Below are 26218 nucleotides of genomic sequence, written 5' to 3'. Positions count from 1 at the left end.
CCTACAGTTGCCTCCTGCTGCTGCGGAGCTAGAACCAACATACCGGAATCATTAACCTGCCTGTACGTCACGGGTGTCAAACTCATTCCATGGAGGGCCTAGTGTCTGCAGGTTTAGTTTTTTCCCTTCTAATTAAAGCCAGACAAGGTGAGGGTAGTTCCTTACTAATTAGTGACCTTATTTTTATCTATCAGGTACATTGAAGGAGAAAATAACCCGCAGACACTCAGCCCCTCGTTGGAATGAGTTTGACAAGGGATGTACATGGTTTCAGAAGGAGGATTGGATTTGACTTAAGCATATCACACAACTGACCATATTGATTCATTCTAGACGATGCATTCAGACCTACAGGGGTGTTTACCGAGTTAGCCGAGGGGCTAGGAGTCCATTTGGAGGACAGATGTGAAACAAAAGGCCACCCAGGTCTAGAGTTGTTGTAAACCAACCAACAGATCCCAGAGATGATATGTCTAATACAGGAACCACCATTGAGGATCAAACAAGGCCTTAAACGATCTGTGTCCAGACGAAACACACACACACACACTCACCAGAAGGGGCATGGAGGATACAGCACCAATATCTGGGTCAATTTTTTTAAAGCAAGGGGAAGATGGAGGGAGAGAAAGAGGGGAGAAGGTAGCGAGAGAAAGAGACATTTAGGGAGTAAAGGAGAGCGAGGGATTAAGAAAAACAAGAGTGAAAAAGATAGAGGGGAAGAAGAGAGAGAACGTGATAGTGAAGGTGAGGAAAATAACTCACTGGAGGCTGACAGTTCTAAACATAACACTCATCTACATTTGTAATTGAAGGAGAGAGAGAGAGAGGACAGAAGCTGTTCCCTGAAGGACAACAAGAAATGGAGGGAAGGAAGGAGGGATACAACAAACCAGCTTCAGTCGTGGTACTGTTATAAAACATTTATTCTGGCAGAAATATTTGAAGTTTTTCAGAGGCCTGGAAGCAGAGGCGAATCATAAAAAACCCTGATTGATCGTTACCCAGAAAAACATCGGCACAGAATAAGATATTCATGTTAGATAAAAATCCATTTTGGGCTTTACAATCATTTACAAAAAGACTTAGAAATCTATTTCAAATTACAAAAAATAAAATGACAGTAAGGATTTTTAAAAAGAACTTGCAGTGTTTTGTGTTGGCGGTTGTCCTATCGGTCTGTGGTTCTAGACTTTAGGGAGGTTCTTCGAATAGATCTCGGATCAGCTTCCCCAAGTCCAAACCTGAACTAAATACTTACAAGGTTTCACACAGAACAGACCTTGGGTCAGTGCTTAGGGACACCTTTCACCCACACAGTGGGACAGCTCGAGGCCTGATACCAATACTATAAATTGCATCTCTTTCCTTCAAGTACATGTCTGATCTCATACAGATGTATGGCAGCTGATAGCCAGGGTTCCACTACACATCTTTCACCAATCCAGTCATGTCAGATAAGGAAGGATGCAATTTCGAAGTATTTTAACAGGGCCCTGGTTTATTGATTGGCACACAGCAGCTCTTCTCCCATCGGGGGCGCTAGTGAGTTAAACCAGGTCAGATCCCAGAGCCAAAGCCCCAGTTGGTACCTGGCCAGAACCTAGATACAGCTGGTGCCTCTCACAAGATGTGCATTCACTCAGGGTTACATTGGCAGTGTGTATACAGGACAGTGTGTGTGTAGGGTTGTATGTGCGTGTGCACGAGGAGTGTGATTTTATTTGTAGATGTTGGGGTACATGGCAATGGATAAGAGGAGTGTGTGTTTAACTGTTGGTGTGCATGTCAGTATGTTGAGTGTTGACAGCATATAGAGTGTGTGTGTGTGTGTGTGTACAGACAGGGTAGCATTTCAGTGGTGGTAGTTGACATCAGGTACAGGACCATTCTAAAAGGGCCTTCTGGGTCTAGGTTGGGGTAATTAGTAGAGGGTAGGGCTGGTCTTTGTCGCTGGGCAGAATACTGCTGGGCCAACCACTAACCCCAGGAACACACACAACAGCCCTGAGAGCCCCAGCCCCATACAAACACAGCATAGTCCTTTCTATGGACACAGCTATTGTACTCTACCAGAGACAGGGGAAGAAGACTCCCTAAGGGACTGGCCCCTACTAAACTGGGAGGTGACATGGAGGTTGCTTTCAGGAATGGGTTTATTGACATCTCTAATCCTTCTCCATTGCATTCCAGGGGTGTATCTCCATGCTCTGGCTTCCTCGTCCCGTCTTCTTCGCTTCATCTGCACTGATGGGAATGAAACAGGTAGGCTTCAACCATTATATTGCTTAGATCCATCCTGTGTTTATTGATCAGTGCAGATGAAGGAGAGGAGACGAGGAAGCCACTTTGGGACTCTTCAGCTAGAGCCAGGCATTTGCTGGGAGAGTGTGTGGAGCACTGCAGGTTCCAGCTGGTTCCACGCATTAATCCAGTATGCTACCTATATAAACAATGTCTCCCTCTGACTGTGTCAGTCCATATCATACCACTCCTGTCACCACCACTAATCCACTCTCTTATTGGCCAGCTTGCTCCTCAACCTGCCCCATATAAACCCTAGGTCCAACATAACATCAATGTCCTTCACAGTGGGGGTAGCACCAGTGTCAGTGTAGGGGGTTACAGCAGGTGAGCTCTGGGTCCTTAAGTGTCTTTCACTCGCTCTAGAGGAGAGCCTCTGAGGTCATCAACGTGCACCAAGGAACCTGGCTAGTTGCTGTCGAGTCACTGAAATGTCATCGCACCAGGATGACATCACACCAGGAACAGGGCAGGACAAAACGGGTAAAGCGGCTCTCTTTCCCAGCCTCAGGTGTGGCAAACAGCACAAATATGGTATACACACACACACACACACCTCCATTTAAAAGTCTCATTTCAAAAACTAGTGATGAGGACAAACGTAGACAAAGTCCACTAAGGTAGGAATACTCCAGGGCTGTTTTGTGCAATACCTAACATCAATACGTTCACATAGGCAGACTAGATATCCTGCACTCTTCTTTAGCAGTTGATTCAGTTCAGTGTTTTTTTCCCCTCTACAGCTCCACAGTAAATGTCCTATTGTCTCTCCTCCTCTCCCGTTGGTGCGCTTAAAAGCTCCACGGAGCGCACCCGAAGGGCTGTGATTGGTCAATTGTCTGCCGTTGCCGTGGTAATGTGCCGGCGCGGTAACGTGCGCGTGCTGGTAGTTAATCAGCTGGAGAAGCTGTGGTCGCTCCAGCGGGCCTGTGCTAGTCAATCCATCTCCAGGTCCATGAGTTTGTTGCGTGAGCGGGGGGTGTGTGTGGTGTTGCGGCAGCAGCAGTGGGCACAGATGAAACCCAGGAGGAGAGAGAAGAGCCCCACGGACACAGAGGCTACAGAACCGTACAGCAGAGGCAGCTTCAGAGAGTCCCACACTGGAGGGAGACAGACAGACCGAAAGAGAGCGAAAGTGTTAGTTATTGTACACACACACAGTGCCCCCCCCCCCCCCCCATCCTTACTCACTGGGGAATCGTACAGTGAGGAACACCCTGGTAGAGGTGAGTTCTGCCCCGTGTGTCCAGGCCCCTGTGGAGGCAGACAGGTACCAGGGCGTGGCCTGGCAGTGGTACTCCCCGCTGTCGCTGTCCTGGGTGGCGTGGATGTTCAGGGCGTAGGTGTGTGTGTCTGTGCGCTCCAGGGACACGTCACTGCTGGCGTTGCGCGCCTCCTTCTTGACCAGACCGAAGCGGTCCACGCTGGCCAGTAGGGTGCCTTTGTTCCCCCCTCTCAGCCGCGTGAGGTACCAACGTACCTCGTAGGACAGGTCATCTGAGGGAGGAAGAGGAGAGAATTCTATTAAAACCACTTCATTGGGTTTATTTAATATAGCTAACATCAGCAGATTGAAACTGTGGATGTAGGGACAGGAAGAGGGGAGACAGAGCGACAGGGAGAGACATGGAGGGGAGACTAGCCAGAGCGACGGGGAGAGACATGGAGGGGAGACTGGCCAGAGCGACAGGGAGAGACATGGAGGGGAGACTGGCCAGAGCGACAGGGAGAGACATGGAGGGGAGACTGGCTAGAGAGAGACGAGAGGGGGAAGGGACTGGATGGAGACACAGAAGTGGAAGGGGGAGGAGAAAATGTAAAGTATTTTATAGAAATCCTTCCCATGTGGTTGAGGCCAAAGTTTTTATCAGTCTATCGCTGAACCTACAGTTAGTTTTGGGTGTTGCCACCGTCTCAATGTTGCTCTGTGATGGGAATTCATGGATCTGAAGAAAACTCTACATGTAGACATGCTATCACTGTGCTAGGGGCTCTTAGCAAAGGTCTAGAGGAGCAGCTTTAACCGGTCATTAATGTGTCTAAAAGGCACTATCATTACTGTCCCACCCACACACAGATTACACATCAATACTATGTGTGTGTCTCTACAGCCACCTTTAGATAACATCTCACAGAAAGAGACAAAGAGGAACAAGAGGAAAATAAAGAATAAGATGTTCTAGAGAAGAGGAAGAAAAAAAGAACAAGAAAAGGAGGGGAAGAGAGAGCGAGCAACGAGAGGGGGGGAGCAACGAGAGGGGGAGAAACGAGAAGGGGGGAGCAACGAGAGAGGGAGCAACGAGAGAGGGAGCAACGAGAGAGGGAGCAACGAGAGAGGGAGCAACGAGAGAGGGAGCAACGAGAGAGGGGGAGCAACGAGAGAGGGGGAGCAACGAGAGAGGGGGAGCAACGAGAGAGCGAGCAACGAGAGGGGGAGCAACGAGAGAGCGAGCAACGAGAGAGGGGGAGCAACGAGAGAGAGCGAGCAACGAGAGAGAGCGAGCAACGAGAGAGAGCGAGCAACGAGAGAGAGCGAGCAACGAGAGAGAGCGAGCAACGAGAGAGAGCGAGCAACGAGAGAGCGAGCAACGAGAGAGCGAGCAACGAGAGAGCGAGCAACGAGAGAGCGAGCAACGAGAGAGCGAGCAACGAGAGAGCGAGCAACGAGAGAGCGAGCAACGAGAGAGCGAGCAACGAGAGAGCGAGCAACGAGAGAGCGAGCAACGAGAGAGCGAGCAACGAGAGAGGGAGCAACGAGAGAGGGAGCAACGAGAGAGGGAGCAACGAGAGAGGGAGCAACGAGAGAGGGAGCAACGAGAGAGGGAGCAACGAGAGAGGGAGCAACGAGAGAGGGAGCAACGAGAGAGAGCGAGCAACGAGAGAGAGCGAGCAACGAGAGAGAGCGAGCAACGAGAGAGAGCGAGCAACGAGAGAGAGCGAGCAAACGAGAGAGAGCGAGCAAACGAGAGAGAGCGAGCAACGAGAGAGAGCGAGCAACGAGAGAGAGCGAGCAACGAGAGAGAGCGAGCAACGAGAGAGAGCGAGCAACGAGAGAGAGCGAGCAACGAGAGAGAGCGAGCAACGAGAGAGAGCGAGCAACGAGAGAGAGCGAGCAACGAGAGAGAGCGAGCAACGAGAGAGAGCGAGCAACGAGAGAGAGCGAGCAACGAGAGAGAGCGAGCAACGAGAGAGAGCGAGCAACGAGAGAGAGCGAGCAACGAGAGAGAGCGAGCAACGAGAGAGAGCGAGCAACGAGAGAGAGCGAGCAACGAGAGAGAGCGAGCAACGAGAGAGCAATGAGAGAGCGAGCAATGAGAGAGCAATGAGAGAGCGAGCAATGAGAGAGCAATGAGAGAGCGAGGGAGAGCAGTGAGCGAGAGCAACAAGAGCAACGAGAGAGCGAGAAAACGAGAGAGGGGGCAGTGCCAGTGACCCAGAATGTGGTATGACTTCTTCAGTCAGATTTGATATCCTGTCCAGCAGCCTCTAATTACTGGACATCTTAACCACCAATACAGAGTTCGCCACTGGAGAGTTGGAAGTAAAAATAAATAATTAGGTACTATGGGGTGAATCCTAACTTTAAGTAACATTTTCACTTCGTATTCAATTGACAATGTGTGACTGAATATTTGTCCATTAAAAATGCTAATACAAGGCCTACTTTGTGAAAAATATAAAGATGCTGATGGTAATGATGATGAATAAGATGGGGAAAGACAACTATATTTATAGAGATGGAACGGAGGGCACAGCGACCCCTCGTTTCCACAACCTCGGTGTCCGGATTCAAGAGGTGACTGGATGTGACACGAGCCTAAACGTAGAGGACCGCTGGACTAACGGACCAATCAGGCCGATTCCTGCAGACCTAATTGAGGACTGGTCAGTGGACATTAGTCTTAAAAGGGATAGTTTGGTAGCTGGGCTGTTGTCAGTCTTAACCCTTTTCACTCCTAGAATTTGGACTAGATGGATAGGGCCAAATTGAATTTTTTTTAACAGAACAAATATGAAAAATAAAAGTTTAGAGAATGACAAACATTAATTTCCACAAGGTTTGTTGCTTCAGTGTCTTTAGATATTTTTGCCAGATGTTACTATGGAATACTGAAGTATGAAATGCTTGTAATTATAAGTGTCAAACGCTTTTATTGACAATTACGTGAAGTTGATGCAAAGAGTCAATAGTTTTTTTGGCGCCCTGAATCCTTCTTCACAGTAATTGAACCGCTCTCCTTGAAGTTCTTGATGATCCTATAAAATGGTTGATTTAGGTGCAATCTTACCGGCAGCAATATCCTTGCCTGTGAAGCACGTTTTGTGCAAAGCAATGATAACGGCACGTGTTTGACAGAGGAAGAACAATGATTCCAAGCACCACCCTCCTTTTGAAGCTTCCAGTCTGTTATTCGAACTCAATCAGCATGACAGAGTGATCTCCAGCCTTGTCCTTGCCAACACTCACACCTGTCTTAACGAGAGAATCACTGACATGATGTCAGCTGGTCCTTTTGTGGCAGGGCTGAAATGCAGTAGAAATGTTTTTGGGGGATTCATTTCATTTGCATGGCAAAGAGGGACTTTGCAATTAATTGCAATTCATCTGATCACTCTTCATAACATTCTGGAGTATATGCAAATTGCCATCATACAAACTGAGGCAGCAGACTTTGTGAAAATTAATATTTGTCATTCTCAACTTTTGGCCACGACTGTACACTTCATTTTTATGTGCATTTTACATTTACAGTACTTTTTGCAGCATTTCTCATAACGAAAATCTAAAAATACTCTGGATCCATTCAGTAACATAGAAAATGGTTGCTTAAATGGGAAGAGGTCCATGATAAGGCGTTGCTCTGCCTTCTTGACATCTCAGTCGAGGGAAAGTGTCAGTAACATGCATGTCAATCAAAAAACGGCCCATTATAAAGCTCAACGTGGTTCAGGTGTGCATCGTTTGAAAGGCCGTTCTATTGCCAACATTAGTAGTTATAAAATACAGTCCTACATTAAATACATTTTAAAATGTGAAGTACACATTATGACATCAAACCGGTATTATAATCCTTCAACGTCTCATCTTTCAGAACACACGGACTCCTCTAGATTTACAGCATTCCCCTCACTCAGATTACAAACTAAATTACTAAAGTAGCCAAAATCATCCGCGACGAGTTACAGGTGCTGAGACTAGTATTTGTAAAAAGTAGTAGTGGTAGTACGTTGCTAGGTAACAATGTAAACAATGCCACTTTATATGAACAGGACCATGTGCATGTCGTCTCATATCATGGGCAGGAGAGGCTCTAACAATGGGAACTCTAAACCACCCGTTGTAGAAACCTGTTCAGAACGTCTGCCAGTTGAAACTCATACAACGCTGTAAAGCAGACAGCTTGAGCTCTGACGTCATATACAACATCTTACCGTACAGCCCCTGCATTCCAATTGAGGTGCTCATTAATGACCAAATCTGCCATTTTCAACCAGTTTATGGGATGACAGGGGCTGTGAGTGTAAAGGGTTAATAGTTTGGTAGCTGGGCCTTTTATATTGAATAGTAAGCAGAGCGTTTCTATGAAGCCACTTAGGAGATCCTTTCAGATGGGAACTAAGTTATAAAGCATCATAAAGCCACCGTTTGCCTCCTTTGACATTGAATACAATTATAACAAAGGACAGGAAGAGAACATGAAGATATTGAAATAACACCCCTGGAGTTGTATGAACACCCATTACACTATCCAAATAAAAGATATCTAAAGAGGAATTAAGGTGACCCACCACACCTTAGAGAAACAAAAAGAAGAGGAACCTGCCAAGACCCCCTGTACCAGGCCCTGCAGATAACATTCTCTCACGCACATGCACATATGCCTGCGAGCACACACACATCGTCACATTGCCTCAGATTGGTCCCAGCTGTTTCAGTGGACTGTAATTCCTTGAATATACTGCTCTCTGAACCGCACGCGTAGCAACAAAACAATTACATTATCATCACCAGTGTTCCCATTAACAAGCTTGATCCCCACCACAACACAATGCTGTAAAATTCCTTCCACTGGCCCTTTTATCCCCCCCATCCACCTCCTCTATCCTACCCTCCTCTATCCTACATCTCCTCTATCCTACATCTCCTCTATCCTACATCTCCTCTATCCTACATCTCCTCTATCCTACATCTCCTCTATCCTACCCTCCTCTATCCTACCCTCCTCTATCCTACCCCCCTCTATCCTACCCCTCCCCCATCCTCCCCTCCCCCTCCTCCATCCTCCCCTCCACCTCCTCCATCCTCCCCTCCATCCTCCCCCCTCCATCCTCCCCTCCCCACCTCCTCCCTCCATCCTCCCCACCTCCTCCATCCTCCCCTCCATCCTCCCCTCCCCCATCCTCCCCTCCCCCTCCTCCCCTCCACCTCCATCCTCCCCTCCCCCTCCTCCCCTCCACCTCCATCCTCCCCTCCACCTCCATCCTCCCCTCCATCCTCCCCTCCACCTCCATCCTCCCCTCCATCCTCCCCTCCACCTCCATCCTCCCCTCCATCCTCCCCTCCACCTCCATCCTCCCCTCCCCCCTCCCCTCCACCTCCTCTTCTCTATCCTCCCCTCCACCTCCTCTTCTCTATCCTCCCCTCCACCTCCTCTTCTCTATCCTCCCCTCCACCTCCTCTTCTCTATCCTCCCCTCCACCTCCTCTTCTCTATCCTCCCCTCCACCTCCTCTTCTCTATCCTCCCCTCCACCTCCTCTTCTCTATCCTCCCCTCCACCTCCTCTTCTCTATCCTCCCCTCCACCTCCTCTTCTCTATCCTCCCCTCCACCTCCTCTTCTCTATCCTCCCCTCCACCTCCTCTTCTCTATCCTCCCCTCCATCTCATCAACACCAGGAACCGCCAAGGAGAAATAAAAGTAGATTGTCTTCACATTGAAATGAACTGAACCAAATACATTTGATTGGTTCATTCCATGTATTGATCCCCAGAGGGGGGAGTTAGTTAGTTTTGCCAGCAGCAGCAGAAGGTAAAGACCAATAGTGGTAGAGACACTACAGGCATCCAGAACACAGAACTCAACAGGGATACTGCCACTGATGTCTGATAGAACAAAGTCTATTACACGTGGGCCATAAAGCGCTGCTACAACACAGCACACAGGAATACTAAACACTGCATGGACCTCGTAGAATCACAATGAGCAGAACGGCCATTCCAATTATGAGCAACGGGCCATGACCGACGGGCGGCGGCCATTTTGGGTGTCTCATTTGGAATTGACGCTAACAAGTCATGACGTCGCGTAAATTCTATTGTGTCGCCAATATTTGGGTGGAATGTGGAAAATGTAGTATTTCTTAGAGTTATGGGCTGATCTAAAGAGACATATCGTGCAGTAGGGTGCCATCTGACACACAACTCATGTCTGTTCTGTTCTGTTGCCCCTTCTATTTCTATGCTCAAGCCGTCCTCCCCTTTATTACCAGAAGGACTTAATGGCCTGAGTGAGAGCCTTTCTCTTTCCCTGCACCAGTGAGTTAGACCGTTCTCTCTTCACCAGTCCTTTAGGAGGTCTCTCCAGTCTCCTCTTCTCCCTGTGAGGGGGTAATGGACCATGGAATAGAACTATTAATTACTGGCTGTAGAGGAGAAGAGAACAGGGTTGGCAGGCTAGTTTGAATCTGTGGGGCAGGCTAGGAGAGGAGACTAGACACACTCAGTGAACTACTCTAGTCGTAAAGGATGGTTCAATCCTAGTCAGACGTTTACATGCTTCTTTAGTGGGTTTACATTTTTTTTTAAATATTTAACTAGGCAAGTCAGTGAACAAATTCTTATTTACAATGATGGCCTACCCCGGCCAAACCCGGACGACGCTGGGGAAATTGTGCGCTTCTCAATGGGACTACCAATCACGGCCGGATGTGATGCGGTACTGGGCCGAGTCCATATTCCACTCCATTCAAATAAAATTATAACCAATAAACAATGTTATGTTCCATCTTTCTCTTGATCTTAATTTAACCTCCTGTTGTCCTTTTTATGTTGTGCCCTCTCATGGCAGCAACTGGCACAAGCAGGGACAAAGTCTTCAGTGTCTCCCCTAAGGAAACAGACTCCGTACTCTGGGTACAGAGACAGGGTACAGAGACACGACAGCATCTGAGAAAAACAGCTGTTGCTTGTCAGCTTCAACTGATGCCAAAAACTCTGCTCTTTGATGACAACATCCTCGTGTCCCAAACACTCACACACTTCTATACATTTGCTGTGCATTCCTTACATTTGCTGTGCATTCCTTACGTTGTGAACGTCTGACGTCTCCCGTTAGTCTTGGTCAGCAGGCATCAACACGCCAGGCCAACAGCTAGCTAGCTTTCTCAACAGCATCAGTTCACAAGTGCAACATTCCCACCAACAGAATGTCGGTCTCACACAATCACCACACTGGCTGCGTCCTAATGATCTAATATATATGCATTTCCTTGACGTCCACTAATCTGAAAGGACATGATGATAGACCATTATATATATTTTTTAATCCATCTGTCCATTTATATCATATAGGAAAGGAAACAAGGAAAGGTGGCTGTTTGTCATCTTGTGGTCTCTCTGTGACGCAAGGTCTTGTGGGTAGGTCCATTCCAGTGCTGCATAGGAATGTGATTCTCCTGCTCAGGCTTGTTCCTGCACTGTACATGTATATAGAGTATCACTGTGGATTACTCAACACTTACACCCAACCATCAGTCCTGTCAGGTACTATCCAGTCCCTCTCCTTTCTATAGAGCAGTGACCCTAGCACCAGGGTCAGCTGTACCCCCCTCTAGCACCAGGGTCAGCTGTACCCCCCTCTAGCACCAGGGTCAGCTGTACCCCCCTCTAGCACCAGGGTCAGCTGTACCCCCCTCTAGCACCAGGGTCAGCTGTACCCCCCTTTAACACCAGGGTCAGCTGTACCCCCCTCTAGCACCAGGGTCAGCTGTACCCCCCTCTAGCACCAGGGTCAGCACACTGGTTTTTGCCATCATTGGAAGCCTGCCACACACACATTTATTAAACATAAGACTGAGTGTGAGTATTTGTCACAACCCGGCTCATGGGACGTGACAAAGAGCTCTTTTAGAACCAGAGCACAAATAAAAATATTCAAATCATTTTGTTCATTTTTTACAATGTAGAAAATAGTAAAAATAAAGAAAAATCCTTGAACAAGTAAAAGGTTCTGAAACTTTTGACCGGTAGTAAGTAAGTAAATAAACACATATATACACACACACACACACACACACACATCTCGTTCAAGGGTTTTTCTTTATTTGTACTATTCTGATCAATTTGATGTTATTTTAAACGGACAAAAAAAAAATTGCTTTTCTTTCAAAAACAAGGACATTTCTAAGTGACCCCAAACTTTTGAACGATAGTGCTAACATAATTGCAAAAGGGTTTTCTAATGATCAATTAGCCTTTTAAAATGATAAACTTGGATTAGCTAACACAACGTGCCATTGGAACACAGGGGTGATGGCTGCTGATAATGGGCCTCTGTACGCCTTTGTAGATACTCCATAAAAAAGCTGCCGTTTCCAGCTACAATAATCATTTACAACATTAACAATGTCTACACTGTATTTCTAATCAATTTTATGTTATTTTAAAACGGACAAAAAAAAAAGAGCTTTTCTTTCAAAAACAAGGACATTTCTAAGTGACCCCAAACTTTTGGACAGTAGTGTATATATTTGTTTTAAATGTGAATCACGCTTTTATTATACATACACCTGACGACATTTGGGAATTTTGTTTGGGAATACCTGCTATATAGGGTATCACTGTGGATTACTCAACATTTACACCAAACCATCAGTCACGCCAGCTACTATCCAGTTCCTCTCCTAGAACTCTGTTCCCCAAGTCTTTCTGCCATTTGGTTTCATGTGGTATTGTTGACAGTTTTACAGCACCTCACATATCCGACACCAACAGCATTAATATGGGGATTAAATATGCCTCACCTCTGTAAGAGAAGGAATAAATAGTGCGTGTGTGTGTGTGTGTGTGTGTGCACGCACGCACGCTAAGACAATAATGGTTGGGTAACACCATCCGGTGCATGACTAAACGACAGCACACACACACCTACCCACGTGAGTTTAAGACAACGCAGACGTCAGGGTTGGGCAATACCGTATCAGTCGGCACATGACTAAACTAAACAAACCACTGCCACACCTGAAGGAAACGAGATGTATCCGTTTTAGTATCAGTAGGAACAATTTGGCTTGAATAGTGCGTCACAATACCGATTGTGAGGCATCATGACCAAGTTAATACGAAGGTAAGTCTGACTCATGGAATTCTTAAAGCTACAGGTCAGGGTCTGAAGGCTTTTACTCCAGCCTAGCTCTAATGAATTAACACCTGATTCAACTAAACCAGAGGTCTTGATAATCAGCTGATTGGTTGAATTGGGTATGTCAGTGCTGGGATGGAACAAAAGCCTAGTCTACACCTGAAAGCTCTCACCACTGTCTGAGAAAATTCTGCCGTCGACTGAGAAGACAAAATGCCATTCTAACCAAAAAAAGCCATGAGCTAATTAACATACTAACAGTGTAGTTCAGTAATACCATTCTCCTGCAGCCTTCCAGCTGTCTCCCTGTAGGTAACTAACAGTGTAGTTCAGTAATACCATTCTCCTGCAGCCTTCCAGCTGTCTCCCTGTAGGTAACTAACAGTGTAGTTCAGTAATACCATTCTCCTGCAGCCTTCCAGCTGTCTCCCTGTAGGTAACTAACAGTGTAGTTCAGTAATACCATTCTCCTGCAGCCTTCCAGCTGTCTCCCTGTAGGTAACTAACATACTAACAGTGTAGTTCAGTAATACCATTCTCCTGCAGCCTTCCAGCTGTCTCCCTGTAGGTAACTAACATACTAACAGTGTAGTTCAGTAATACCATTCTCCTGCAGCCTTCCAGCTGTCTCCCTGTAGGTAACTAACATACTAACAGTGTAGTTCAGTAATACCATTCTCCTGCAGCCTTCCAGCTGTCTCCCTGTAGGTAACTAACATACTAACAGTGTAGTTCAGTAATACCATTCTCCTGCAGCCTTCCAGCTGTCTCCCTGTAGGTAACTAACAGACTAACAGTGTAGTTCAGTAATACCATTCTCCTGCAGCCTTCCAGCTGTCTCCCTGTAGGTAACTAACATACTAACAGTGTAGTTCAGTAATACCATTCTCCTGCAGCCTTCCAGCTGTCTCCCTGTAGGTAACTAACATACTAACAGTGTAGTTCAGTAATACCATTCTCCTGCAGCCTTCCAGCTGTCTCCCTGTAGGTAACTAACAGACTAACAGTGTAGTTCAGTAATACCATTCCCCTGCAGTCTTCCAGCTGTCTCCCTGTAGGTAACTAACAGACTAACAGTGTAGTTCAGTAATACCATTCTCCTGCAGCCTTCCAGCTGTCTCCCTGTAGGTAACTAACTAACAGACTAACAGTGTAGTTCAGTAATACCATTCTCCTGCAGCCTTCCAGCTGTCTCCCTATAGGTAACTAACTAACAGACTAACAGTGTAGTTCAGTAATACCATTCCCCTGCAGTCTTCCAGCTGTCTCCCTGTAGGTAACTAACTAACAGACTAACAGTGTAGTTCAGTAATACCATTCCCCTGCAGCCTTCCAGCTGTCTCCCTGTAGGTAACTAACTAACAGACTAACAGTGTAGTTCAGTAATACCATTCCCCTGCAGTCTTCCAGCTGTCTCCCTGTAGGTAACTAACATACTAACAGTGTAGTTCAGTAATACCATTCCCCTGCAGTCTTCCAGCTGTCTCCCTGTAGGTAACTAACTAACAGACTAACAGTGTAGTTCAGTAATACCATTCTCCTGCAGCCTTCCAGCTGTCTCCCTGTAGGTAACTAACTAACAGACTAACAGTGTAGTTCAGTAATACCATTCCCCTGCAGTCTTCCAGCTGTCTCCCTGTAGGTAACTAACTAACAGACTAACAGTGTAGTTCAGTAATACCATTCCCCTGCAGTCTTCCAGCTGCCTCCCTGTAGGTAACTAACAGAGTAACAGTGTAGTTCAGTAATACCATTCCCCTGCAGCCTTCCAGCTGCCTCCCTGTAGGTAACTAACTGAGTAACAGTGTAGTTCAGTAATACCATTCCCCTGCAGTCTTCCAGCTGTCTCCCTGTAGGTAACTAACTAACAGACTAACAGTGTAGTTCAGTAATACCATTCCCCTGCAGCCTTCCAGCTGTCTCCCTGTAGGTAACTAACTAACAGACTAACAGTGTAGTTCAGTAATACCATTCCCCTGCAGTCTTCCAGCTGTCTCCCTGTAGGTAACTAACTAACAGACTAACAGTGTAGTTCAGTAATACCATTCCCCTGCAGTCTTCCAGCTGCCTCCCTGTAGGTAACTAACAGAGTAACAGTGTAGTTCAGTAATACCATTCCCCTGCAGCCTTCCAGCTGCCTCCCTGTAGGTAACTAACTGAGTAACAGTGTAGTTCAGTAATACCATTCCCCTGCAGCCTTCCAGCTGTCTCCCTGTAGGTAACTAACTAACAGTGTAGTTCAGTAATACCATTCCCCTGCAGCCTTCCAGCTGTCTCCCTGTAGGTAACTAACAGTGTAGTTCAGTAATACCATTCCCCTGCAGCCTTCTAGCTGCCTCCCTGTAGGTAACTAACAGAGTAACAGTGTAGTTCAGTAATACCATTCCCCTGCAGTCTTCCAGCTGCCTCCCTGTAGGTAACTAACAGAGTAACAGTGTAGTTCAGTAATACCATTCCCCTGCAGCCTTCTAGCTGTCTCCCTGTAGGTAACTAACTAACAGTGTAGTTCAGTAATACCATTCCCCTGCAGCCTTCCAGCTGTCTCCCTGTAGGTAACTAACTGCTATGTTCCACCATCAGGAAAAGAAGCTGCAACTGCCCATAAGATTACCATGACATTCCATTACGTTCTCTGATATGCACGTGAATAACAGGAAGGCGTATGTGTGTGTATGCATGTGAATCCATACACACACCGACAGCTGGGGTTCTGAAAAGTGATGACCCCCCCCTTGCATAATCACATTCAGACAAACACACAGCTGCTATGAGCAGAACACTTTGTTCTGATCTCTGACCGGTCTCGTGTTAGACTGGACTGAAGAATATAGAACGATAACAATATGAAAGAGACAGAGAGGAGGAGGAGAAAGGAGACAGACTGAGAGACACAGAGTTAGGTAATCTAATAGCTGAGGGAGGGAGAGGAAGACAAAGTGATAGAGTTGATAAGAGAGAATGAGACAGAATTACTTCCAATAAGAGATCACACTGCACTCCTCCTGAGCTGGGAGAACAGTGATAGGAGAGGCAGGACAGGAGGAAGGGAGGAGAGGATGGAGAGATGTGAACAGGAGAGCTGATAAGAAACTAATTAACTCAGTCTGTCTCAACACTGGAAGGTTGTGTCTTATGGATACAGTTATCACCTGATGAGAGTGTGTGCGCGCGTCATCCCCTACCTGACTTGGGGGATGCTCCAGAGACGCTGAGGGCACACACCATCTTGGCGGTCTCCCAGGGATAAAGAGTGGTGGTGTCAGAGCGGATGGCCACAGCGAACAAAGGGCCTACAGGAAGGAACACACAGAGGTTAGAGGTTACATTCACTGTGTTTATACCCCTAACGCTGGTCCTTCGCCAGGTCTTTCAAAGGTGCTAGTCCAAACAGCTCCTCTCAGCTCACTGAGCCAGTCAGACAGTGTGTGTGTGTGTGTGTGTTTATTTATTTATTTTACCTTTATTTAAAATGTGTGTGTGTGTTAGAGGTCAACCGATTAATCGGAATGGACGATTAATTAGGGCCGATTTCAAGTTTTCATAACAATCGGAAATCGGTATTTTATACCTTTATTTAACTAGGCAAGTCAGTTAAGAACACATTCTTATTTTCAATGACGGCCTAGGAACGGTGTGTTAACTGCCTTGTTCAGGGGCAGAACGACATATTTTCACCTTGTCAGCTCAGGGGATCCATTCTTGCAACCGTACAGTTAACTTGTCCAATGCACTACACGAGGAGCCTGCCTGTTACGCGAATGCAGTAAAAGCCAAGGTAAATTGCTAGCTAGCATTAAACTTATCTTGTAAAAAACAATCAATCATAATCACTAGTTATAACTACTAATCCAGTTTAGCAGGCAATATTAACCAGGCGAAATTGTGTCACTTCTCTTGCGTTCATTGCACGCAGAGTCAGGGTATATGCAACAGTTTGGGCAGCCTGGCTCATTGCGAACTAATTTGCCAGAATCTTACGTAATTATGTCATAACATTTAAGGTTGTGCAATGTAACAGGAATATTTAGACTTAGGGATGCCACCCGTTAGATAAAATACCGAACGGTTCCATATTTCACTGAAATAATAAACCTTTTGTTTTCGAAATGATAGTTTCTGGATTCGACCATATTAATGACCAAAGGCTCGTATTTCAGTGTGTTATGTTATAATTAAGTCTATGATTTGATTGAGCAGTCTGACTGAGCGGTGGTAGGCAGCAGCAGGCTCGTAAGCATTCATTCAAACAGCACTTTTGTGTGTTTTGCCAGCAGCTCTTCACAAGCACAGCGCTGTTTATGACTTCAAGCCTATCAGCCTAATGGCTGGTGTAACTGATGTGAAATGGCTAGCTAGTTAGCTGGGTGTGCGCTAATACTGTTTCAAACGTCACGTGCTTTTAGATTTGGAGTAGTTATTCCCCTTGCGCTGCAAGGGCCGCGGCTTTTGTGGAGCGATGGGTAACGCTGCTTCGAGTGTGGCTGTTGTCGATGTGTTCCTGGTTCGAGCCCAGGTAGGGGCGAGGGGGACGGAAGCTATACTGTTACACTGGCAATACTATAGTGCCTATAAGAACATCCAATAGTCAAAGGTATATGAAATAGAAAATGGTATAGAGAGAAATAGTCCTATAAATACTGCATTAACTACAACCTAAAACCTTTTACCTTGGAATATTAAAGTCTCATGTTAAAAGGAACCACCAACTTTCATATGTTCTCATGTTCTGAGCAAGGAACTGAAACGTTCGCTTTTTTACATGGCACATATTACTTTCTTCTACAACACTTTGTTTTTGCATTATTTAAACCAAATTGAACATGTTTCATTATTTATTTGAGGCTATTTTATTGATGTATTATAGTAAGGTAAAATAAGTGTTCATTCAGTACTGTTGTAATTGTCATTATTACAAATGTAAAAATAAAAATACAAAAATTGGCCGATTAATCGGTATCGGCCTTTTTGGTCCTCCAATAAATCGGTATCGGCCTTTTTGGTCCTCCAATAATCGGTATCGGCCTTTTTGGTCCTCCAATAATCGGTATCGGCCTTTTTGGTCCTCCAATAAATCGGTATCGGCCTTTTTGGTCCTCCAATAAATCGGTATCGGCCTTTTTGGTCCTCCAATAATCGGTATCGGCCTTTTTGGTCCTCCAATAATCGGTATCGGCCTTTTTGGTCCTCCAATAATCGGTATCGGCCTTTTTGGTCCTCCAATAATCAGTATCGGCATTGAAAAATCATGATCGGTCGACCTCTAGTGCGTGTGTGTGTGGATAAGCACCTACAGAGGGACTCAGTATGGTGTCTCCTCTAACACAGGTTCAACGCACACGAGATGATACGGATCATTGAAGCTTCTAACTGATTTGTCCAGGAGAGGTTGGTTATGGGGTGCCGTTTTGAAGCTTCCACCTCATAGAGAGGAAGAAGGGCTGCAGGTAGCCTAGCGGTTAGGAGCGTTGGACCTGTAACCGAATGGTTGCTAGTCCGAATCCCCGAGCCGACTAGGTGAAACATCTGCTGATGTGCCATTGAGCAAGGCACTTTACTATATTTGCTCCTCTAAGACAGCTAAATGACTCAAATGTAAGAGAGAGAGAGTGTGCGTCTTTCCACAGCGAGAGAGATGAGAGCGCGAGCGTGTGTCTTTCCACAGCGAGAGAGATGGAGAGCGCGAGCGTGTGTCTTTCCACAGCGAGAGAGAGAGAGCGAGCGTGTGTCTTTCCACAGCGAGAGAGAGAGCGAGCGTGTGTCTTTCCACAGCGAGAGAGAGAGAGCGAGCGTGTGTCTTTCCACAGCGAGAGAGAGAGAGCGAGCGTGTGTCTTTCCACAGCGAGAGAGAGCAAGCGTGTGTCTTTCCACAGCGAGAGAGAGAGAGCGAGCGTGTGTCTTTCCACAGCGAGAGAGAGAGCGAGCGTGTGTGTGTCTTTCCACAGCGAGAGAGAGCGTGTGTCTTTCCACAGCGAGAGAGAGCGTGTCTTTCCACAGCGAGAGAGAGCGTGTCTTTCCACAGCGAGAGAGAGAGAGAGAGAGAGAGAGAGAGAGAGAGCGTGTGTCTTTCCACAGCGAGAGAGAGAGAGCGTGTGTCTTTCCACAGCGAGAGAGAGAGAGCGCGAGCGTGTGTCTTTCCACAGCGAGAGAGATGGAGAGCGCGAGCGTGTGTCTTTCCACAGCGAGAGAGATGGAGAGCGCGAGCGTGTGTCTTTCCACAGCGAGAGAGAGAGAGCGAGCATGTGTCTTTCCACAGCGAGAGATGGAGAGCGCGAGCGTGTGTCTTTCCACAGCGAGAGAGAGAGAGCGCGAGCGTGTGTCTTTCCACAGCGAGAGAGAGAGAGCGAGCGTGTGTCTTTCCACAGCGAGAGAGAGAGAGCGAGCGTGTGTCTTTCCACAGCAAGAGAGAGAGAGCGAGCGTGTGTCTTTCCACAGCGAGAGAGAGAGCAAGCGTGTGTCTTTCCACAGCGAGAGAGAGAGAGCGAGCGTGTGTCTTTCCACAGCGAGAGAGAGCGTGTGTCTTTCCACAGCGAGAGCGAGCGTGTGTCTTTCCACAGCGAGAGAGAGAGAGAGCGAGCGTGTGTCTTTCCACAGCGAGAGAGAGAGCGAGCGTGTGTCTTTCCACAGCGAGAGAGAGCGTGTCTTTCCACAGCGAGAGAGAGCGTGTCTTTCCACAGCGAGAGAGAGAGAGAGAGAGAGAGAGAGCGTGTGTCTTTCCACAGCGAGAGAGAGAGAGCGTGTGTCTTTCCACAGCGAGAGAGAGAGAGCGTGTGTCTTTCCACAGCGAGAGAGAGAGAGCGTGTGTCTTTCCACAGCGAGAGAGAGAGAGCGTGTGTCTTTCCACAGCGAGAGAGAGAGAGCGTGTGTCTTTCCACAGCGAGAGAGAGAGAGCGTGTGTCTTTCCACAGCGAGAGAGAGAGAGCGTGTGTCTTTCCACAGCGAGAGAGAGAGAGCGCGTGTCTTTCCACAGCGAGAGAGAGAGAGCGTGTGTCTTTCCACAGCGAGAGAGAGAGAGCGCGTGCCTTTCCACAGCGAGAGAGAGAGAGCGCGTGTCTTTCCACAGCGAGAGAGATGTAGAGAGAGCGCGCGTCTTTCCACAGTGAGAGAGCTGTAGAGAGAGAGCGCGTGTCTTTCCACAGTGAGAGAGATGTAGAGAGAGAGCGTGCTCAAGAGGTCTACCTCCCCAGAGACAGTAATAGAGGTTTCAGTAATTAGTTACATCTCTCTCCCACGAACATCAAACACAGCCAACTAGGCCGATGCAGGGAATGTGAGAGAGTATATATAGAGTTCATGTGAGAGAGTATATATAGAGTTCATGCGAGAGAGTATATATAGAGTTCATGTGAGAGAGTATATATAGAGTTCATGTGAGAGAGTATATATAGAGTTCATGTGAGAGAGTATATATAGAGTTCATGTGAGAGAGTATATATAGAGTTCATGTGAGAGAGTATATATAGAGTTCATGTGAGAGAGTATATATAGAGTTCATGTGAGAGAGTATATATAGAGTTCATGTGAGAGAGTATATATAGAGTTCATGTGAGAGAGTATATATAGAGTTCATGTGAGAGAGTATATATAGAGTTCATGTGAGAGAGTATATATAGAGTTCATGTGAGAGAGTATATATAGAGTTCATGTGAGAGAGTATATATAGAGTTCATGTGAGAGAGTATATATAGAGTTCATGTGAGAGAGTATATATAGAGTTCATGCGAGAGAGTATATATAGAGTTCATGTGAGAGAGTATATATAGAGTTCATGCGAGAGAGTATATATAGAGTTCATGCGAGAGAGTATATATAGAGTTCATGCGAGAGAGTATATATAGAGTTCATGTGTGAGAGTATATATAGAGTTCATGCGAGAGAGTATATTTAGAGTTCATGTGAGAGAGTATATATAGAGTTCATGTGAGAGAGTATATATAGAGTTCATGCGAGAGAGTATATTTAGAGTTCATGTGAGAGAGTATATTTAGAGTTCATGTGAGAGAGTATATTTAGAGTTCATGCGAGAGAGTATATATAGAGTTCATGTGAGAGAGTATATATAGAGTTCATGTGAGAGAGTATATATAGAGTTCATGTGAGAGAGTATATTTAGAGTTCATGTGTGAGAGTATATTTAGAGTTCATGTGTGAGAGTATATTTAGAGTTCATGTGAGAGAGTATATTTAGAGTTCATGTGTGAGAGTATATTTAGAGTTCATGTGTGAGCTTCAGTAAAAGTCTAGTGGGTATAGGCTCAGTAGGAAACAGAAGATATTGTATGTAACTCAGTGGTGGTCAGAGTGTGTGTTCTATCCTCATACCAGTCTCCTGGAAGTTGATCTGGACCTTGTTGGACTTGGCGCTGACAGCTTTGGTCCAGGCCTGGCCTGGTTGTTTGGTCCAGGCGGTGATGTCACACCAGTAGAAGCCCCTGTCAGCCTGCTGCACGCCGGCCAGACGGAAGCGGAACTCAGCCGGACCCGTCTTAGTCAGAACCAGGCTGTCCCTGGGAGCCAGAACCCAGTTTACTTTCAACATAGCTCACTAGTAATACCACAACAACTTCATTCATCTTATGATACATACTGCTCAGTACTGTGTGTGTGTGTGTGTGTGTACCTGCGGTTAGGGTCTGTAGCCCCTCCATGTTGTAGTACAGAGTCAGGACTGAGAGAGAGGACGGTTCTAGTGGCAGAGTCCACACTGTCCTGAGTCTGCACCAGCACAGAGTAGCCCGGGTCCTGTAAGTGCACAAGGGATATGGTACAGCTCATCTCAAAAGTGGCTCCGCCCGCCACCGCCTCACGCACACGCTGTGCCACGGCGGTTAGAGATGGACCTGGAGGGAGACAGATCAATCAATCAATTAATAATCAGTGAGTCAGTCAATCTGACTGACTTTATGACTTAGAAAGCTGCCTGGAGCGCAACCTAAATCAAGGACCATGAGAGCAACTGGGATTTGTGTGATAGTGTGGGCCGGGTACCGAGGTAATGGCAAGGGAAGCAGTGCAATCAATCAAGATAGAGCCTGAAGCTAGTAGAGTGGTAGGGAGTAACCAGGACTACAGACAGACAGTAAACAGTCAGACGCTCTGCAACCACAGCTACTCTAACCTAACAACCAGCTGTCAGTAGTAGCCACAGGGACTGACCATCAGTAGGAAAGTCCAGACTTCATGAATGGACAAAGACACTGACTGAGCTCTGCAGAGAAAGATGGACAGAGAGAGTGAGACAAAGAGGGAGAGATTGAGAGATGAACAGAGAGAGAAGGGGATTCCCAGAGTTGCTGGGAGGAAACAGAGGAAGACAGTCAGAACTAGAAGTGGGAGAAAAATACAAACTCCCTACTGTATATCCTCATCGCTATTCAATAGCTTTTAAACTAGATCGCCATCATCTAACCTGCTTTACGGGGATCATAGAGTTCAGATTGGGTGAGTATGTGTAAAAAGGTTATTTTGTCTGTAGTCCTGGTTCACAGAGTTCAGTTTGGGTGAGTGTGTGTCAAAAGGTTATTTTGTCTGTAGTCCTGGTTCACAGAGTTCAGTTTGGGTGAGTGTGTGTAAAAAGGTTATTTTGTCTGTAGTCCTGGTTCACAGAGTTCAGTTTGGGTGAGTGTGTGTCAAAAGGTTATTTTGTCTGTAGTCCTGGTTCACAGAGTTCAGTTTGGGTGAGTGTGTGTCAAAAGGTTATTTTGTCTGTAGTCCTGGTTCACAGAGTTCAGTTTGGGTGAGTGTGTGTTAAAAGGTTATTTTGTCTGTAGTCCTGGTTCACAGAGTTCAGTTTGGGTGAGTGTGTGTAAAAAGGTTATTTTGTGAGAATCTGGAAGCCGAAGGGCGACTGTTGAGAACTATTTAGACTCAAATCAACAGTGGAAACTAGGACTCATAGCTGTCACTCAGGGCAGCTGTCTAGGTCCCTTACTTAATTCAATCTTTACCAATGTCATGCCACCTGCTTTGAAAAAATGACTCAACACTATACACGTCAGCAGCTACTACAGCGACTGAAATGACTGCAATGCTCAACAAAAAGCTGCAGTTAGTTTCAAAATGGGTGGCAAGGAATATGTTAGTCCTAAATATTTCTAAAACTAAAAGCAATGTATTTGGGACAAAATCATTCACTAACCCCTGAAACCTCAACTAAATCTTGTAAGAAATAATGTGGAAATTGAGCAAGTTGAGGTCACTAAACTGCTTGGAGTAACCCTGGATTGTAAACTGTCAAGGTCAAAACAGTTTACAACAGTAGCTAAAATGGGGAGAAGTCTGTCCATAATAAAGCACTGCTCTGCCTTCTTAATAACAGTATCAACAAGGCAGGTCCTACAGGCTCTAGTTATGTCGCACCTAGACTACTGTTTAGTCGTGTGGTCAGGAGCCACAAAAAGGGACTTCTGCAATTGGCTCAGAAGAGGGCAGCACGGCTGGCCTTTGGACGTACACAGAGAGCTAACATTAATAATATGCAAGTCAATCTCTCCCGGCTGAAAGTGGAGGAGATTGACTTCATCACTACTTGTTTTTGTAAGAGGTGTTGACAAGCTTGTCTGTTTAAACTACTAGCTCACAGCTCAGACACCCATGCATACCCCACAAGACATGTCACCAGAGGTCTCTTCACAGTCCCCAAGTCCAGAACAGACAACGGGAGGCGCACAGTACTACATAGAGCCATGACTACATGGAACTCTACTCCACATCAAGTAGACCACCCTCCCTATTGTATATAGTCCTGTCCATGAGCTACTCTTGTCCTGTTTTATGTCATGTTCCATGTTTTGTGTGGACCCCAGGAAGAGTAGCTGCTGCTTTTGCAACAGCTAATGTGGATCCTAATAAAATACCAAACCCATGCAAGCAGTAAAATTAGATTTAAAAAACAGAAAAAAATGCACATTATTGAAGCAACACAAACATAGGCACAGACACACGCACTATACACACACGTACACATGGATTTTGTAATGTAGTTGTGGTAGTGGTGGAGTAGGGTCCTGAGGGCACACCGTGTGTTGTGAAATCTGTGAATGTATTGTAATGTTTTTAAAATGGTATAAATCCCTTCATTTTGACAGACCCCAGGAAGAGTAGCTGCTGCCTTGGCAGGAACTAATGGGGCTCCATAATAAACTCCAGGAAGAGTAGCTGCTGCCTTGGCAGGAACTAATGGGGATGCTTAATAAACTCCAGGAAGAGTAGCTGCTGCGTTGGCAGGAACTAATGGGGATCCTTAATAGTTTCCAGGAAGAGTAGCTGCTGCGTTGGCAGGAACTAATGGGGATCCTTAATAAACTCCAGGAAGAGTAGCTGCTGCGTTGGCAGGAACTAATGAGGATCCTTAATAAACTCCAGGAAGAGTAGCTGCTGCGTTGGCAGGAACTAATGGGGATCCTTAATAAACTCCAGGAAGAGTAGCTGCTGCGTTGGCAGGAACTAATGGGGATCCTTAATAAACTCCAGGAAGAGTAGCTGCTGCGTTGGCAGGAACTAATGGGGATCCTTAATAAACTCCAGGAAGAGTAGCTGCTGCGTTGGCAGGAACTAATGGGGATCCTTAATAAACCCCAGGAAGAGTAGCTGCTGCGTTGGCAGGAACTAATGGGGATCCTTAATAAACCCCAGGAAGAGTAGCTGCTGCGTTGGCTGGAACTAATGGGGATCCTTAATAAACCCCAGGAAGAGTAGCTGCTGCGTTGGCAGGAACTAATGGGGATCCTTAATAAACCCCAGGAAGAGTAGCTGCTGCGTTGGCAGGAACTAATGGGGATCCTTAATAAACCCCAGGAAGAGTAGCTGCTGCGTTGGCAGGAACTAATGGGGATCCTTAATAAACTCCTGGAAGAGTAGCTGCTGCGTTGGTAGGAACTAATGGGGATCCTTAATAAACTCCTGGAAGAGTAGCTGCTGCGTTGGCAGGAACTAAATGGGGCTCCATAATAAACCCCAGGAAGAGTAGCTGCTGCGTTGGCAGGAACTAATGGGGCTCCATAATAAATACAAATACTCACACGCCAAACTGACTGACACCATCTCTGGTATGTTAGACTGATGCATCCGTGTGTGTGTGTGTGTGTGTGTGTGTGTGTGCCCTAGACTTGTGGTGTGCCATGGTACAGGCTTTCCTGTTGTCAGACATACATTGCAGCCTCGACTTCCTCTATCATGTTTGTTGAGCAGCCAACATGAAACAAGCCATGGTTACATGGTAATGTTTTACATCCTCTAGCTTGGACTCCCATCCAGAACACACGTCCCTTATTACCTCAAACACATCACATAGAAAACAAATGAACATAGCAGAATGACTAATGTATTAAATAGCAACATTGCTATATTCAGGTGGTTTCATCAAAAGAGAAATAAAAAAGGAAGGAGGGAGAAGAAGAGCGAGATGATATGAGAGCGTCATCACTACTTACGTTTGGGTTCCCATCGGACGGTCAGAGGGGGGGTGAGGAACTCTGCTGCCTCCTCCATTCCACCCTGCCTAGAGGGAGTCCACGCTGTCACACTGCACGCATACGCCCCCATGTCCACGTCCTGACGGTACACACACACATTTTTAGCGGCACTTGATTTAACACAAACTTGTCTGTCTAACAAATGATTGTGCTTGAGGTACACACACACACCTACCTGTGTGCGTAGGAAGCGGAGCTTGAATGTATCCGGTTCTACTCGGGTCAGAACGATGGCACCAGACTCCAGCCTATCACGGTACAGCGTCCCAGACTTCAGGTTGCCGTGGGCATCCAGGGAACCAATAGGGAGGGTGGTCTGTGTGGTTGTCAGGCGGTCGCCAGGTGGACCAGGAAGTGGTGTGTACTCCCAGGTCACGCCCAGTCGGCCCCCTGCAAGGAAGTGGGTGATGTTGGTCACATGACACGCCAGCTCTGTGGGGTCACCTGTGACCTGCGGGGTCGACGAGGAGGTAAGGGTCACTGCGAAATTAGGCTCTGGAGGGAGGGACAGAAAGATGGGGGGGGGGAGAAGAGAGAGAAACATTAATAAATAGACTAAATGTCAGTAAAGGGACATGGTGACATCCACCTTAGTGCATTCAGGGTATTGTAACATGTTGACTCCTGCTGTACACAGAACCAGACCAGTTAGTTAAAAAGGAATAATCTGGAAGCCACTTCACAGCCACTAAGGTAGTGGTGAGCAGAGCTCTTCCCTATCTGTAGCCATGAATCCAATCCAATCCATGTGACATTGTTATACCATGACCTTTCAAATTATGAATTTAATAAAAACGAACTTTAATGTAATTCATGACATGTGCCCCATAAAGTACTGTTAGCCTTCACGTGTGTAGCTTGTTGGTTATGTTGGCCAATCAAAGCAGCAAAGAGGCTCAATGTGTAGCAAGTGGAATGAGAGTTCACTAATGCAGTGCAAGATAGAACAACAATAACCAACAGGTAGGCGGTCTTATCTGAACAGGTTGGGGAGAAAGCACAGCATATGGCCTCAATTAGCCTAACTAGCAATAGCTGGCTAGCTAGCGTCTAGGCTCCTGTAATCCAGACAGGTATTGATAAA

The 26218-nt window shown here is 46.4% G+C and overlaps 1 protein-coding gene across 1 annotated transcript in view; it reads right to left on the bottom strand.

Moving 5' to 3' along the window:
• Positions 1 to 908: 908 nt before the first annotated feature.
• LOC110497062 (prostaglandin F2 receptor negative regulator) overlaps positions 909 to 26218 on the bottom strand; it is a 42766-nt gene continuing 17456 nt past the window's right edge. The window contains exons 5-11 of the mRNA XM_036952024.2: positions 25310 to 25629; positions 25093 to 25213; positions 21282 to 21501; positions 20984 to 21168; positions 15847 to 15954; positions 3496 to 3801; positions 909 to 3404 (exon numbers count right to left, since the gene is read on the bottom strand). Coding sequence (XP_036807919.2) covers positions 3241 to 3404; positions 3496 to 3801; positions 15847 to 15954; positions 20984 to 21168; positions 21282 to 21501; positions 25093 to 25213; positions 25310 to 25629 — 1424 coding nt within the window. The 3' untranslated portion in view covers positions 909 to 3240. The remainder of the gene's footprint in view (positions 3405 to 3495; positions 3802 to 15846; positions 15955 to 20983; positions 21169 to 21281; positions 21502 to 25092; positions 25214 to 25309; positions 25630 to 26218) is intronic.

Source organism: Oncorhynchus mykiss, chromosome 18 (genome assembly GCF_057628025.1).
Source record: "Oncorhynchus mykiss isolate SJ-2025 chromosome 18, ASM5762802v1, whole genome shotgun sequence".
NCBI lineage: Eukaryota > Metazoa > Chordata > Actinopteri > Salmoniformes > Salmonidae > Oncorhynchus > Oncorhynchus mykiss.
The sequence above is the reverse complement of the archived record's forward strand: the minus strand, read 5'-3'. Positions and strand labels throughout refer to the sequence as shown.